Raw genomic sequence first — 16,392 nt, 5'->3', positions numbered from 1 at the left:
TAGTCGTCATCCCAACCGCGACCGTTCCTGTAAATCCACACAGGTCGGTGGGGCGCAGCCCTCGCTGTAACCCACACACAAACTAGCATGCGGGGAGCCCCAATACATAAAATGTTCCTACTGAAGTAAGGTTAAGGGGTTATCGCAAAAGTTTTTTTGCCGTCCCTGACATGATCATTGTTTCTTTTTGCGGTTGAGCCAAAATCGCAAGTCGATTGACACTGTACGCATACATGTACATGCATGCGATTTTCGTTGTCCAGAATAGCAAGCCGCATTCATTTCGGAGGGGGGGGGGGCGAGTATGAAATGATTGTTCATTTCAGGAACAACAAAAATAACTTTTGCGACGATCCCTAAGGGAAACGGGAATAGTCCAGTGCTGCCATATTTTCCGTATCTTTATGGAAAATCACTCCTTCGTCCGCAGTACGGAATTTGAGCAAAATGGTAGGGAAAATTGAAGAGGATCGATCAGCTACAGATATGTATGTAGAAGCATGGCAAGCGCAAGCTGAGCGATGAATATCCCTGTGTGAAAGCGAGTGCACGTCATGCTTCGACTACATGTAGCACAAAATATCATGTCGCGGTACAGGTCACACATGTTTTGCACTAGCAAATTCAGCCACCGACGAGCATGTGAGTGTCAAAAAAGCACAACACAACAAGCCCCGCACACGGCAGTACAATGGTAATACGAAGAAAAAAAGAAAAAAAAACACTGACAAATACGGAAAATCAGAAGTTACAGTACCCAAAACAGACCCAGTTGGTTGGCACCACTGATAGTCTGAAGAAAATGTGACTACAAGTGGAATCTCAAAGTTGTTTTTTTGGTATTTTTACGAGCACAAGTGTTGCCTTGTTGAAAATAGCACAACAAGAAAAAAGAAGCATCCAAAGGAATACGATGTCATAAATAAATGTGTTTTCTTCCCGTTTAGTGTGCCTGTGCTTAGGATGGTACTGTTGAGGAATCCAAAAGTGCGAAATTTGTATGTCTTTATACTCTGTATATTGTAAAATTTGCATGACATTTTAGTGGGTATGGACTTGTAGTTGTATTCTCTTGAGATGTACCCTCGTTGCTGCTGCTGCATGGCTGCGGATGGACATGCTGGCCTTAATTGCCATGAAAGCTTCTCTTGGTGTCATTGTAATAATTCATTCTTTGTTGATATTATTGATTGAAACGAACCGAATGCTGTCTCGTTTCATGTACGCCGCTGACGCAGCTCCACTGCATTCATATTTTGGTGGCTGAACCAAGAGTCCATAGCCCCAAGAGCATGCAACTTTGCACGAGGGGTCTGAAGGGGCTTGCTGCCCACATTACGTAGCGACAAACTGAGGTACCGGCTGGGGCAGTGCGTCAACGATCTGCTGTGGTTTCCAGATTGAAAGCGCGCTTTTTCTCATAAGAACCTTATGAAGGTTTGTGTGCATGGTGTATCGCATGCAGACACTGCCTCGAACCTGTTGTGTTTCTGTGTGTAACCGATCCACCAGGGGTTAATAATCCGGGTTACGTCCTCTTGGCAGAACTACCGGCAGTGATGCCCAGCCATGCCAACATTGTAAAGCGCGATGCATGATATCACTCCTGCGACGCGATGTGATGCGCGACGATGTGATTGAGAAATTTTTCTGCAAATTGTTGCAGTGAGTGCTGCTTCACTGGAACCAAAATATGGTTCAAGTGAAGCAGCACCCACTGCAATTATACTAATAGGGACAACCAAATCCACTTCCATGGAGTTCAGTGTATTATCTGTATAACATTGGAAAAGTGTAGTATATAAAGAGCGGAGCACTTTTTCCATTGAATCACTTTCTGTGTTTCATGCATTATTCCTCCTGTCATTAAAAACTTAAAATGCTGCCTTATCTTGTGCGATCTGTGTGTCTTCTCAGGTAGATCGTGCTCCAACGCGTCTTGGCATTGTGTGAGAACAGCACGAAGAGGACCTTGGGTATTGCAGCCTTTTCGCAGAAGGAGAATGACTCACTTCTTTGTGCTAGTGTGCAAACATCCATGTGTTCTCCCAGTACTGCTGTTAGCTCAGCCAGAGGATTATCGCAGATCTGAGTGTGACAAGCGATCAGCTGTAAAGCTTTGTTGTGAATGCTTGCACTGCTGTCAACTATTATCCATTCTAGCTGTGCCTCGTAGCACTTCTTGCAAAAGACATCATTCTATGCTATTGTCATGTTCTTACTCCTTAGAACTGCTGAGACTGTTTCATAGTGGGAACACTTCATCTGTGCCTGTTTGTCCATAGCTGTCTTACATGTGCTGCAATGCCGCCTATATTGGCTCGGCGTGCACTTTTGAGCTCGTCCGCTACGTTCCGTTTCGTACACTTCTGTAGTAACCCAATGAAGATTCTCATTGACACTCCTTTACACGGCCAGCGTATGTGGATATTAGTCTGTAGGTGGCTGCAATTTGGGTTTTTGTCTTTCGCCGTTCACTATTTTACCAAAATATTCCAATATTCTGCATTTATCGGATGTGTGCACTGGTGTCCAGATGAGTTGCTTGGCATAACTCGCAGACAGGAATGCATACACGCCCAGGGTGTAGCTGAGTGGCATTATTACACCGTCCTGATGTGTTCATTGTGAGTGCTACATGTTTCCAGCTGTCCTCCATATACATGTAAATAGCGAGAAAACAGAGGTTAGAAAATTGGTCGGTGTGGTGTTATTTGGTCTTGGACACCGGCGAGAGACCACATACTAAAAGACTAAGGCTTGTTCTTCTGGATGTTGTAGTGGGTGTTACTACGCGTGCCTGGAATACTTGACGGCACTAAACTAAAGTCCTGCGTAAAGAAAAATTCAAATTTCGACAGTCGGAGAAGACGTGATGCTGCATGGGACAGAAGCACCCCGCGAGAAAACGTTCGAAACTGAGGATAGAAGTTTGCCTTATCCGGCGATGGACGGCGTGTCAGGTCTGAACTCGAACGAAAAAGGGCCTTGTAAGGCCCACCTTGCAATGACTAGAAACTAACAATTCTCAAGAAATAGCTCAAAAAGTTCAAAGTCCACTGACTCTGGAAAATAAAAAAACACGGATAGAGTGCGATATTTTGAATCTGGCGCACGGACTGTACTGGGACTCGAACCAACACTGAACAGAAAAATAATTATCATACTAAGGACGTTTAGCAATGCGAAAGTTCGAAAGAAAATTCGAGTCTGGGAATGAGTACAGAAAAAAAGCTCGAAACTTCGAAAACTTGGACGCGAAGTTGCAGTGATTTGCGAAAGTAACTTTCTCTTTTCTCGGTACGCATTTGACTACAGGGAGTAGTAATTTTACAGCCCCTGCTTGAGACTGAGCTGCATATACGGTACGGTACTACAAGATTCAAATAACTTCGAGAAAAAGTCATTTCGCATTGCTAAACCTCACAAGTTTTCTTTTTCGAAACAGATTTTCGCGAAATATCACCACCACAAAAAGTTCGAATTTTCGCATTGCTAAACGTCCTTACTATTAAATTCTGAATCTGCCAAAAAATGGGAGTCTTCATATCCATAGGATAGGGAGGTTTAAACATTGGAATTTCAGGCAAAATAAAATCGTATGGCAAAGTGCAATGAAGTTTGTACGGTGTGATAAACTTAGAGTGTACTCAGGTCACACCTAGCAGGCTTTTATGTGGAGCTCGGGTCCGCTCGAAGGTACGGATTTATTGCACAATGTGCAATACGTGTACATGTACAAGGTTTGAGTCGTATGACCTACAGACAGCAGACCACCTCCACAAAACGACCACGAAAGGACGAGATGGTGGGGCGCTCTGGCGGTACTTTACGGTACATGTACAAACTCTGGTGCCCCAAGTTTTTATTTCACAGAATAATTTCTCCAAACCATATCTGCACATCCACAGCATTTGGAGAGAATATTGCGTAAACGAAATTTTGGCCTAACTGTCCCCAACTTTCTTGATTCCCAGGAGCACTGTTGCAATGTGTCTACCGGATGTGACTAAAAACGTAATGCGGGTTTTACGGCTCCATGGCATTCGTGTAGCTAGGTACAACTCTACAAGCAACTCGTGAAGCTGGCATACAGCCCTTGCTGTAAATGCGGTCTAAATTGCACACCACGTCGTATATCAAATCAAACCACCCACCGTTCATACTACAGCAACTTCCAGTAGGCATGCGTCCACCATTCTTCAGACAAAGAAGCATCTAATCAAGCCGTGCCGATGTACAACAATGTCGCTGTCAGTCACCGGCTGTGGTATGTCAGTCATCGGCTGTGGTATGCTTGCTACATTGAGTACACGGAGGGAGTAACCTGTGTAGAAAAACAGAACCAACAAAAGGGAAATAACTGTGTTCAATCCTCCCTTCTGTTCACCTGCAACGCCGCTGCTGCTTGGCTACCACTTGAAAGACACAACTCTTAGAAAGATCTTCAACCAAAATAACATGAAATTCAGTACTAATGTATGACAACTGTTGCAGCGATAATTACCGGGCGCAACAAACGACAACTAGTCGAAGAAATACCCGAAAAGCCCGGCAACTGCCGGGGGAAGCCAGAATTCCACTGCCAAGCCCGAACATGGTTTACGAATCGCAAGTCGTCAGTCAGGACCAACTTAAGTCCTACACTGTGCATCGGTTACACCCTTCAAGTTGTGGTACAATCACACCCACACACGCACCCTCACAACATGCAAGGCACCCACCCATCCAAAGCGTCGCGTCGCGAAAAAGTTGATCTGAGCTCAACTATTTCGCGTACGGGAAAGCCATCGCGCGATGGTCGCGCGATGACTTTCCCGTATGCGAAATGAAGTATAAATCGGCCTTTAGAGAGGAAGACGGAGCATGCAGCCTGATGATGATGATGCCGGAGATTGCGGGGCAAATGGAACCGGCGAGAACACGCGCATACATGAGTGAACGAATCGCACTGCTGGGCAGATGGGCGGAGACCAGTCCTCGACACACACACACACACACACACACACACACACACACACACACACACACGTGCACACACACACACGCACGTGCACGTGCACGCACACACACACACGTTTAGACATGCTGAATACCGGACAAGTACCGAGCTCAGTGTTGAAGCACCAGTGGAAGCTGCAAAACAATGGCCAGGAGTACACACTGCCATGGGCTGTCAAAGACATGGCCAAGTTGCACAGCAGCATGACAAAGAGGTGCAACCTCGGCATCACAGAGAAGACTGGCAAGCGCCGTAGCTAGGGGGGGGGGGGGGGGGGGTATATGGTCCAAGCCACCTTACTCCAAGAACGTGAGTACAAGCGTCACTGGTAGGTTCCTGAGCCCTGTCTCCAGGCACTTCCCGAAGGCACTGATCCAAACTCCGGAAGATCTTCAATCACAACACCTACAGCTTCATACATGTACAGCGGCTGTATACACAACATGAGGGGAAGTGCTCAGCAGTCCCAATAAGAATAACCTGTGAGACCCCGGGCAAGCTGAAAGCATGCAACTGCAGAGCCAAGGAGGCCTTCCCAATGCACGGGGAGTGCCAAACCAAGGAAATAGTGTACGAAGCCACTGCCAAATCTAGCAGCAAGATCTACATCGGTCTCTCAGAGACAACCTTCAAAGCCCAACACGCCAACCACCTCAGCTCCATGCGTCATGAAAAGTACGAAAACAGAACTGAGCTCGCTAAACACGTATGGGACCTGAAGGGCGAAGGAAAGCCGGTATCTATTACATGGGAAGACCCGGGAGAAGAGCCGGTCGTACAGACGCTAGTCAAAGAAATGCACCTATGTATTGCAGAAAAATTCCAAATCCGGACGACACCAAAGAAGCTCCTGCTCAACAAGCGATCTGAGATGATCTCAAAATGCAGGCCATGAGAATAAGTTCCGCCTGGCAAATTTCACACCACTAAATGATCGGTACTGTACAGCACTTTGCCCAAGCATCCTAGATTCCTAATACACCATTATCGCAATCCATGTTGACGATACCACTCTAGCTCTGCTCACGCCCACCCGTCACCCAAAGATCCCCATCAAAAATGTATATAGGGACATCAATATAGTGCATGGACTTTATACCGAGTCCAACATGCATGTGTTGCACGTGTATTCCCGACCGGGTCACAAGTGACGCAGTGTTCTTTTGCCAAACGGGTCCAAGTACCCTCAACCGGGTCACTGACCCGGCTGTCCCGGCTCTGGAGCAGACTTGGGATGATCTCAAGCTTTCCCCCCATTATGGGCCATTCACACTACGCCCAAAACGTGGTGTAAGTGACGTTTTCATCCGGATTGCCATAACATAGAATGTGGCGGGAAAATCGTACCCTTGATACGAAAACGTAGACGACGTATCCAGACCCCTGTACCGAGATTCGTTCTGTCGCAGTTTGTGTCCAAAAGAAGCTGTGCGCACAGCTGTACGCACAGCTGTACGAAAAGCGTATACAGGTGGAATCCTGATAATTTGAATATACCGCTTAATTAGAAGTTTTTCCAGGACCGATTTCTGTCCATACGATTCCCACATAAATTTTTCTGATAATTCGAACTTCGAACCGGACATGTCCGGTTAATTAGAAGTCCCACGGATTCCACTTACTGCAAGTACATAGAAAATGTGTGGGATTTGTGCTGATAATTCGAAGTTCGCAAAGTGTAATTCGCAGTTCACTGTACACTGTACTGGTTAGTTCAGTTTGTATGAGCAGGCTGTGCCGGTCAGTTCAGTATCCGTGAAATCTGTGTCTAAGGTCCATAGCGCAACGCTGCGTGACTATGAGAGCATTTTGACATACATAGTGTGTTGTGGATTCATGTTTGGATAATTAGAATGTCCGGATAATTTTAACTCGGATGGTGAGCCAATTAAATTATGGTGAAAAAAGCAGGTCGCCGAATGTCTCAGTACTCCTTGTCAGTTTTGTGCCATTTTGTCGCACTCGCTGACTGTATAAGATCTGGTTGAGTTGGTGGACAGTTAGTCATAACTCGTTTACAACATTTTGTCCTTTTTTTTTTCGTCCGGATAATAATTTTAAAAAGTTTTTTCCTGGCATTTCGAAGTTCGAATTATCAGGATGTACGTGCCTGTGTGAATGCACCTGGATGAAACGACGCCTGCCAATACGTCGTATTCCAAAATGTTACGCGTATTGTAACGTAGTACGAATAGCCTACAACGTAGTTTGAATAGCCTATAACCGACACGCGATCACTCTGCTAGACCTACAAGTACATACATGTACATGCGCATGTATATTGTAATGATGTACATGCCGCGCTGTGGACATCCTACACCAACAACAACATACACCCAAGTCACGTATACATGGTAAACGTGTTGTCTGCTTACTTACTACAAGTAGAAAATGATGTCATGTGGAGGCACAGGTCAATGGTCATAGGCTAGGCTAGCGGCCGGATAGTCAGGCGGCGGCGCACAGCAGTAGCAGCAGATGGGTTGCTGCCAGCCACCGCATTTTGGACTCACATGGAAGACCCGTGGAGATGGTCAGGACAGGCAACACCGCCAACAGCTAGCCACAACTTCTCACTTCCGCTGAAACTGGTCATTCCCGAGAAGTCGGATCGGATGCGACCTTGTTGGGCTGTCTTCGACACTTAGATATTGACAAAGTTTACCTCGTTCCGGTTCGGAAACGAAGACAAAGACACACACACGCACACAGCCTCCACCACAACACACACGTATACACGCACACACGCACATGTACATATATATGTGCACACACGCATATTGACATACGGAGTGAGCGTGGTCGAGTACAAGAAGAGCATTCTTGTACTTGCAGGATACATACCGGTGCCGACTGTCCGCTGCGATGCACGACCATTCCACCGGCAGCCGCCGCGAAGGTCGTAGAACGGCAAAACAGTAAACTACGGCGTATGCGCTCCAGGAATCCATGGTCGGCCTCCTACTACTACTAGTACTACTACACTACACCGATATGCTGTAGAGGTGGGTAAGACTAGCCAGGCGTGCTAGTACTAGTACTTAGTAGTAACATGGCTATGTACACAGTAGCCATGTACACAGTAGCCAAGAGAAAGAAAGCAGCTAAAGCCTCGGGCTTGGAAATGGCAGGGCTTCCGATAACTTTCCGGGCCGCCGCTCATGTGCACCGAAAAGACAGTCAACAGGTCAACAACAAGTAAGTTAGTTAGTTCAACTTTCAAGCGTGTTGTTTGCTCTGCTTCAATGCGCTAACTGGTAACGAAAATGGGAGCAGCGGGTAAAAAAGCGTCCTCGTGTGAAGTAGTTATCGCTAGCGCTCCGAACCGCGGACGAGGTGCGAAGAGGACAGGACGTAGGTCTACGTGTCTTCGGACGGTGATCCACACACGCCGGCCAAGTGCCAGATACACCACTGCACAGCCACTGGCACTTTCTGTGCAGAGCGGCTACCAGCACATACAGACCAGTAGCAGTCATCATGGTCATCCATCCGCCGGTTGTCTTGTCTGCAACTGCCAACAATCTACCAGATCTAGATGTACAGGCACTGAGACAGTAGACCCGGGCCGAGGTCAACATGATTGTGGTCGAGTTGCCAGAGCGACGGCGGGTCTTGGAGACTGCACTGACCGTAATGATGCAGCCCGACTACAGACTGGGAGCGGGAAGTGAGAGTATCTGGCACTGATATGATGAGTCTCTCCCTCTCTGGCTCTCACGACTAGTCGGAGTAGTCGCTCTCACAAACACCCGAGTCTTGCCGTTGCACAGTGCAGGCGGGCTTGTCAGCTTTGAGGTAATGGCACAAGCAGGTTTATCATGGTCCGCGTAGTCGTAGAATAGATAGCTAGATTTGTAGGGAAAAGAAATCTGGGATTGGCGGGGGTAACACAACACCTAGCAGGTTGCCTTCAACTTTTTCAGTTCAAGGTCACAGTGAAAATTCAGTTTGTCTGTGTTAGGACTCAGGAGCACCGAGCCAGTACGGCAAATCACCATTCATGAGTCATGGCTGCTATTGCAGCGCATTCTCTCCAGCAGCAGCCGCCTCAGGAGGCTCTGGATGCGAGCGAGAGCGTGAGGACTAGCGACACCGCTGCTCCTGCGGAGACGGTGGCGGTGACGTCGAGTGCGAGCAATGAATCGGAGACATGGTTAGCAGCATTAGATGACCCACTGGCCAACTTGCAGGTTGTACCAGGGTGTCTGGCCATGGAAGATCTGGAGAAAGACCAAAACTGGCGCTTGGTGGTGGCGGACCAGGCGGATGGTGTGAACATGAAGCTCAAGGTGATCAAAGTAAGCGGCCAGGCCATGCTCACAATATGCTCACTATGCTCACAATATTCTTGCTGAGCTCACAATATTCAAGAGCCGCTGCTCAACATTCTCATATTGTGATAATGGAATTCCAATATGTGTACAGTGCAGTGTATGTTCAAAATGGGGGGGGGGGGGGGGCATCATCGAGGTCAGATCTCGTCAGGCCAACTAAAATGGGGCTGCTACGGACCTGCTGTATGTTCACAATGGGGGGGGGGGGGATATGATGGTCAGGAGCAACACACCGCACAACATAACATTGGCGGTGGCAGCCCGGTCCTGGGTCATTGATGTATTTCTGGAGCTGCTGCCCGTAGTATACATGATGCGGTGTGGGTGTAACAGCACGTTCTTTGTGCCCTCGGAACCAGATTCTAGTTTACTGCTTGATTTCGGACCATGCAGACTGCAGCAAATGCCCCCTAGCCCTGTTGTTCAGTGCCCAACAGTACTGTACATACAACGTTCTTATTCACCAGCTCCTGTTCTGTGGAAGTCGCACCAGTCCACACTGGCTGTTTACAGTTGAGAAGGAGGTTGAGCCGCTGGGAAATGTGGTCTACCACGATTATGCAGGAGTCCCTGATCAGTGTGGGCAAGCATGCATCATGACCATACAGTAGCTTGGTATGTGGCTGCTAGAGGCCACACACTAGTATAGCCCATAGACACACATGTAATGTAGGAGCAGGCGCGTGCTCGGCGATGGGCACGGGGGGCACGTGCACCCCCCCCCCCCAAAAAATTTCAATCTGATCCAAGGCAATTGTAATGTATGCAAATATGCTCTAAAATTCAAGAAAGGTTGCAAACTAATTGCAGAAAATTGCCGGGGGGGGGCTCCCCTCGGCTCCCGTGCACCCCCCTAGTTGGGGGGCCGAGCACGCCCCTGAGGAGTGTATGTGGTGGACTTTAATCGCCATACACGCATCAATCATGTTGAGCCATAGTCACGAATACATCTGCCCCACCCCACCCTCCGTGCACATGTACAGTGTGGCCTACATAGAGTAGCAACACCCTGAAGTTCAAAATTGCACCGGGGAAACCAAAGATTTGTTGTAAATCTGAGTTTCATGGCATTCCGGACCAATCCTGATGGTCAGACAGTACATGTACCAGTGGCCCGTAGTGGTCATGAGCAACCGAGTAGTAGCAGTAGTGTACGATATCCAAAGTGCATATCATATGCACTTTGGATATCTCTCTGTGTGCACTTATGTTATGATGTCTCTCTGTGACTTCCATATAATGATCGCCATGTCTCTATGACATCTGTATATGATACTAAATACTGTTCTTTGCAGGACACAAAAGTTGTGGTGGACAACAGACTAATGGAGCTACCAACATCAGTATGTACATTCTATATGGATAACAACCCTCCACACACGCCGGCCATTGCAGTTGCGTCAGGCGCCTACCTGTATGTGTATCGTAATCAGCGGCCCTATTTCAAGTTCACCCTGCCACCGCTGGATCTCAGTGCACGTGAGAAAGAGTTATGGCATCAAGCTGGACACGGCGAAGTGAATGCGTACAAACTACAGACACAGCTACAGCAGCTCATGCATGAGGTTGGACAGCAGGCACTGACTACTCGCTCTCTCAAGCTTCTGGGCATGGATGCGGCCTTGGCTGGAGATGTGATGAGTTCCGGTTATGAAGGCTCTCCGGAAATGATAGACTTTGTTCAGCAGACGGCCAAGAGTCGCTTGCGCCGCTACACAACCGTCACGTGCGTGTGCACAATGAAGAAAAGTGCCAATGAAGAGGATAGTGTCAGCTGTGTTGTTATTGGCACCGAGAGTGCACAAGTGTTTATCATCGATCCAGAAGCATTCACCGTCATACAGACATTCAAACTGCCATCACCTCCTGGTTCTATCTATTCAGCGGGCACTTTCTCAGGCAATTTTCGCATTGTGGCTGGTTGTCGCGATAATTGCATCTACACGCTGAAGAGGGGCTCCGACACTCACAAGTACAAGATTGAACTGACGTCTGCCATTGTTGGCCTGGCACTCATGCAGAAGCACATCTCTGTTGGCTGCATGAACCGTTCTGTTGAGGCATACAACCTGCATGGAAAGCGTCAGCATCACATTGCCATGCCTGCTCCGATCACAACTGTAGAGGTGAGACGGCTTACTGGAAACTAGCTGCTCACTGCCCTGTGTGTTCACTGTTACGTGCATAGTATCAACTTTGACATGCTATATACATATACATACCCGGTCCGGAGTGCCAGGGGCATGTTGCCACTCACTGGCGTGTTGTCATTGTTGTCACTGCCGCCGTTGTTATCATTGTTATCGCTGTTATTGTGCTGCTGGTGACTTAATCAAGAATGCAATTCATTTACTTGTGCAATTGCTGCCTGCTGATACTGTTGTCCGTGCTGCTGTAGGTGATGTACCATGCAACGTGTCAGTTCAATGGCATCCTGGTTGGCCTAGCTAATAGCGAGATCCGCATCTTGCAAGGAGATCGGCTGGTAGGCTTGATCAAACTTGTGTCGCCAGCTGCCGCAATGAAATTTGGTCGCCTGGGACGTGAGGACAGCACTCTAGTCGTGGTAACCAGAGCTGGTGGTTTGCACGTCAGGATGTTGAAGCGAGATGCCAAGATGGTCGGTAACAACCCACCACGCCTACACATCGACGAGCAGGCGTTTGGCAAGCCAGCTAAGCAGCTAACAATACCCAAGAAGAGCCGGCATTACTCCAAGCAGGCTATACGCGAGCGTGAGACCGCCGAGGAGCTCTACACTCGGTCCATGGCTGACATTGCACAGTTGAAACTTTCCGTGGCACGCGCCTATGCAGAGATGATGCAGGCTGGCAAGCTACCGTTTAGCACTGGCGGCAATGTAGCGGCAACGAATGCGAGAGAGGAGATCACACAACAACGTGCTCACGATATACGCTTGCTGGGCGAAATCAGTGTAAGAAATGAAAAAAGTGATTGCATGACAACTTGACCTGATTTCTGTGACCTATTGTGTGTAGGGGTGTAATGGTGTATGTCTGCCACTGTTGCAATACATGGCCGGGTATGGACTGTCTGCCACTATTGCAATACATGGCCGGGTATGGACTGTCTGCCACTGTTGCAGTACATGACCGGGTATGGACTGTCTGCCACTATTGCAATACATGGCCGGGTATGGACTGTCTGCCACTATTGCAATACATGGCCGGGTATTGACTGTCTGCCACTGTTGCAGTACATGACCGGGTATGTACCCACTTGCGGATCACTTCACAGGGGCGTCGGAAGGTATTCGACATTGGTACGACCATGAATAGGTGGAGGGTCCGGGGTCCTCCCCAGGGAAAATGTTAGGGAAATTGGGCCCAAATAGCCCATATTTTTTGCGTCAAAAGTCACAAGATGACAATGAAGCAGGGACGTCGGAACCGGTGCGGCCAAACGGTTCCGACGTCCCTGCTTCATTGTCAATAATGCAGATGGCTGGGTGAACTTGGCCTCTGCAAAGTACTCACCGTTTCGTTTGTGTGTGTTCATGTGTGCATGCATGGGTGTGTGGGTGTGGGTGTATGTGTGTGTGTGTGTGTGTATGTGTGCCACGGTGTGTGTGTGTGTGTGCGCGTGTGTGTGTGTGTGTACACAGGGATTCGGTCCACAATTCTCGCTGCACTTGAAGGTGACGAACATGGCCGGACAGCAGAAGTACTTCACACATCTCTATCTGGGATTCCACTACAATGACAACCTGTATGCCGTGACGCCCACACACCTGCATATTCCCATGCTTCTACCTGCTATTGAGTATCGCAATGCAGTCAGGGTGGAATGCTCCAGCAACACAGGACAAGCAGAGAATGTGGAGGTGAGCGGATCATGCGGCACTGTACAGTCACACTGTCACCAATTCAACTAGCCGCATGAAATGTAACTAAACCAGCAACACACAGCACACTGTATCCATATAATGTCTTCTTTTGCTAGGTCAGTGACAGTGCTTCATGTCCCTGTCGGATTTGCCGCCATTGTTTGAATTTCAACATGCACAGAGTCATTTCAAACATTTGAAATTACAATGCACCTCCTCTGTCCCAGATTCAGATTTCTCTTGGTGCTGTCTATACTATTACAGTGTATAGTGTTCGTCAGGTCTGGCAGGTCTGGCAGGTCTAGCAGGTCTGGCAGGTCTGGCAGGTCTAGCAGGTCTGGCAGGTCTGGCAGGTCTGGCAGGTCTAGCAGGTCTGGCAGGTCTGGCAGGTCTAGCAGGTCTGGCAGGTCTGGCAGGTCTGGCTGTGCTGATATAACTCATATACTCTCAGCATTCAAGACTCTCAAAGCACATACTTGCAGCAGTCTGATGATCGGTTAATTAAAACCGTGAAACTCGAGTTACAGCAGAAACGCTTTTGACTGATTCCTTTCAAGTGTGTGTACTTGTAGCTACGTATGAAGTATATGCTATTAATTTTTTCTTCTTCTTCTTCTTCTTCTTCTTCTTCTTCTTCTTCTTCTTCTTCTTCTTCTTCTTCTTCTTCTATGTCTGTGTGCTGCTGGGTACAGGTGTACTTGTTTGAGAAGAAGTCAGTGTGTCCCATAGTGTCCCTCAGTGTCAAGATGCCAGTCAGTGAGACGGTACTCTTACCATGACACTACTACCGGGACTATGCCGCGCCTCTAGGATTGCAGGACCAGGTCTGTGCAATCTGCCAAGGCATACTCGCGCGTACAAGACTTGGCAGTGGCAATGATGAGACTGGCTGGATATTCACATTCACACATCACAAGCCGGATACATGAACAAAAGCTGCTTCGAAGTATGTGCAAATACGAATGCTCTATCTGCAATATGCCTCACTTGTTGCGCCTGCTGCTTGATGCCAGCTTTTATAAGTGTGTGAGTTATTTGACTTCAGATGCATGTGTGGTTGAGTGGACGCTAACATTGTACTACTTTGAGCTTGGGCATTGCTTTTAACAGAATGCAAACTTGCCCTTCAACACAATGGCTTTTATAGAGATCGCCGCTCCATTCTTTGCAACCCCAGTCAAGCCACTAACTACGGTCAGCGAAAGAGTGGACAAAGCACATATCAACACTTTCAGAAGATTCTACAGAGTGATCAATGTCATACAATGATTGTAATAAGTTATTGTATTGGACATGCCCAGCTAAGCCCAGCTGCAATAAAATTAATATTTTGTCTGACACAAGAATGATACCAGAAACGTCCAGATGTAAGAAACTTGTATTTGTTATTTGGCCACTCAGAATTCATTGGTTGTTTCGGGTCACCGAACGGCCGTCATTTTCACCCAACCGGAACCGTAACATGTTTTTTTGGTGTGAGGCATTGTGCATGTACTATGTTGGCATGACTGTGTACCAGGGAGCACTGTGTACCAGGGAGCACTGTGTACCAGGGAGTACTGTGTACCAGGGAGCACTGTGTACCAGGGAGTACTGTGTACCAGGGAGTACTGTGTACCAGGGAGTACTGTGTACCAGGGAGCACTGTGTACCAGGGAGTACTGTGTACCAGGGAGCACTGTGTACCAGGGAGCACTGTGTACCAGGGAGTACTGTGTACCAGGGAGTACTGTGTACCAGGGAGCACTGTGTACCAGGGAGTACTGTGTACCAGGGAGTACTGTGTACCAGGGAGTACTGTGTACCAGGGAGCACTGTGTACCAGGGAGCACTGTGTACCAGGGAGCACTGTGTACCAGGGAGTACTGTGTACCAGGGAGCACTGTGTACCAGGGAGTACTGTGTACCAGGGAGCACTGTGTACCAGGGAGTACTGTGTACCAGGGAGTACTGTGTACCAGGGAGCACTGTGTACCAGGGAGTACTGTGTACCAGGGAGTACTGTGTACCAGGGAGTACTGTGTACCAGGGAGTACTGTGTACCAGGGAGCACTGTGTACCAGGGAGCACTGTGTACCAGGGAGCACTGTGTACCAGGGAGTACTGTGTACCAGGGAGTACTGTGTACCAGGGAGCACTGTGTACCAGGGAGTACTGTGTACCAGGGAGTACTGTGTACCAGGGAGTACTGTGTACCAGGGAGTACTGTGTACCAGGGAGTACTGTGTACCAGGGAGCACTGTGTACCAGGGAGTACTGTGTACCAGGGAGTACTGTGTACCAGGGAGTACTGTGTACCAGGGAGCACTGTGTACCAGGGAGTACTGTGTACCAGGGAGTACTGTGTACCAGGGAGTACTGTGTACCAGGGAGTACTGTGTACCAGGGAGCACTGTGTACCAGGGAGTACTGTGTACCAGGGAGTACTGTGTACCAGGGAGCACTGTGTACCAGGGAGTACTGTGTACCAGGGAGTACTGTGTACCAGGGAGTACTGTGTACCAGGGAGCACTGTGTACCAGGGAGCACTGTGTACCAGGGAGTACTGTGTACCAGGGAGTACTGTGTACCAGGGAGTACTGTGTACCAGGGAGTACTGTGTACCAGGGAGCACTGTGTACCAGGGAGTACTGTGTACCAGGGAGTACTGTGTACCAGGGAGCACTGTGTACCAGGGAGCACTGTGTACCAGGGAGCACTGTGTACCAGGGAGCACTGTGTACCAGGGAGTACTGTGTACCAGGGAGTACTGTGTACCAGGGAGTACTGTGTACCAGGGAGCACTGTGTACCAGGGAGTACTGTGTACCAGGGAGTACTGTGTACCAGGGAGTACTGTGTACCAGGGAGTACTGTGTACCAGGGAGTACTGTGTACCAGGGAGTACTGTGTACCAGGGAGTACTGTGTACCAGGGAGCACTGTGTACCAGGGAGCACTGTGTACCAGGGAGTACTGTGTACCAGGGAGTACTGTGTACCAGGGAGTACTGTGTACCAGGGAGTACTGTGTACCAGGGAGTACTGTGTACCAGGGAGTACTGTGTACCAGGGAGTACTGTGTACCAGGGAGCACTGTGTACCAGGGAGTACTGTGTACCAGGGAGTACTGTGTACCAGGGAGTACTGTGTACCAGGGAGCACTGTGTACCAGGGAGCACTGTGTACCAGGGAGCACTGTGTACCAGGGAGCACTGTGTACCAGGGAG

At 48.6% G+C, this 16,392-nt stretch overlaps 1 protein-coding gene across 1 annotated transcript; it reads left to right on the top strand.

Moving 5' to 3' along the window:
* The first annotated feature begins 8,680 nt into the window (after positions 1 to 8,680).
* LOC135822862 (Bardet-Biedl syndrome 1 protein-like) lies at positions 8,681 to 14,641 on the top strand. The gene is made up of 5 exons (XM_065335700.1): positions 8,681 to 9,303; positions 10,635 to 11,465; positions 11,738 to 12,274; positions 12,965 to 13,183; positions 13,879 to 14,641. The coding sequence occupies exons 1-5, from the start codon at positions 9,013 to 9,015 to the stop codon at positions 13,963 to 13,965; spliced, it is 1,965 nt and encodes a 654-aa protein (XP_065191772.1). The 5' UTR covers positions 8,681 to 9,012; the 3' UTR covers positions 13,966 to 14,641.
* Positions 14,642 to 16,392: the final 1,751 nt, after the last annotated feature.

This window comes from Sycon ciliatum, chromosome 1 (assembly GCF_964019385.1).
Source record: "Sycon ciliatum chromosome 1, ocSycCili1.1, whole genome shotgun sequence".
NCBI lineage: Eukaryota > Metazoa > Porifera > Calcarea > Leucosolenida > Sycettidae > Sycon > Sycon ciliatum.
The sequence above is the reverse complement of the archived record's forward strand: the minus strand, read 5'-3'. Positions and strand labels throughout refer to the sequence as shown.

Bases quoted from the DNA above. Each gene is read 5' to 3' on its own strand.
- LOC135822862 (XM_065335700.1), top strand. From the start codon at position 9,013: ATGGCTGCTATTGCAGCGCATTCTCTCCAGCAGCAGCCGCCTCAGGAG. The intron at 11,466-11,737 runs GTGAGACGGCTT...GTGCTGCTGTAG, and splicing joins CTCCGATCACAACTGTAGAG to GTGATGTACCATGCAACGTG. The intron at 13,184-13,878 runs GTGAGCGGATCA...TGCTGGGTACAG, and splicing joins GACAAGCAGAGAATGTGGAG to GTGTACTTGTTTGAGAAGAA.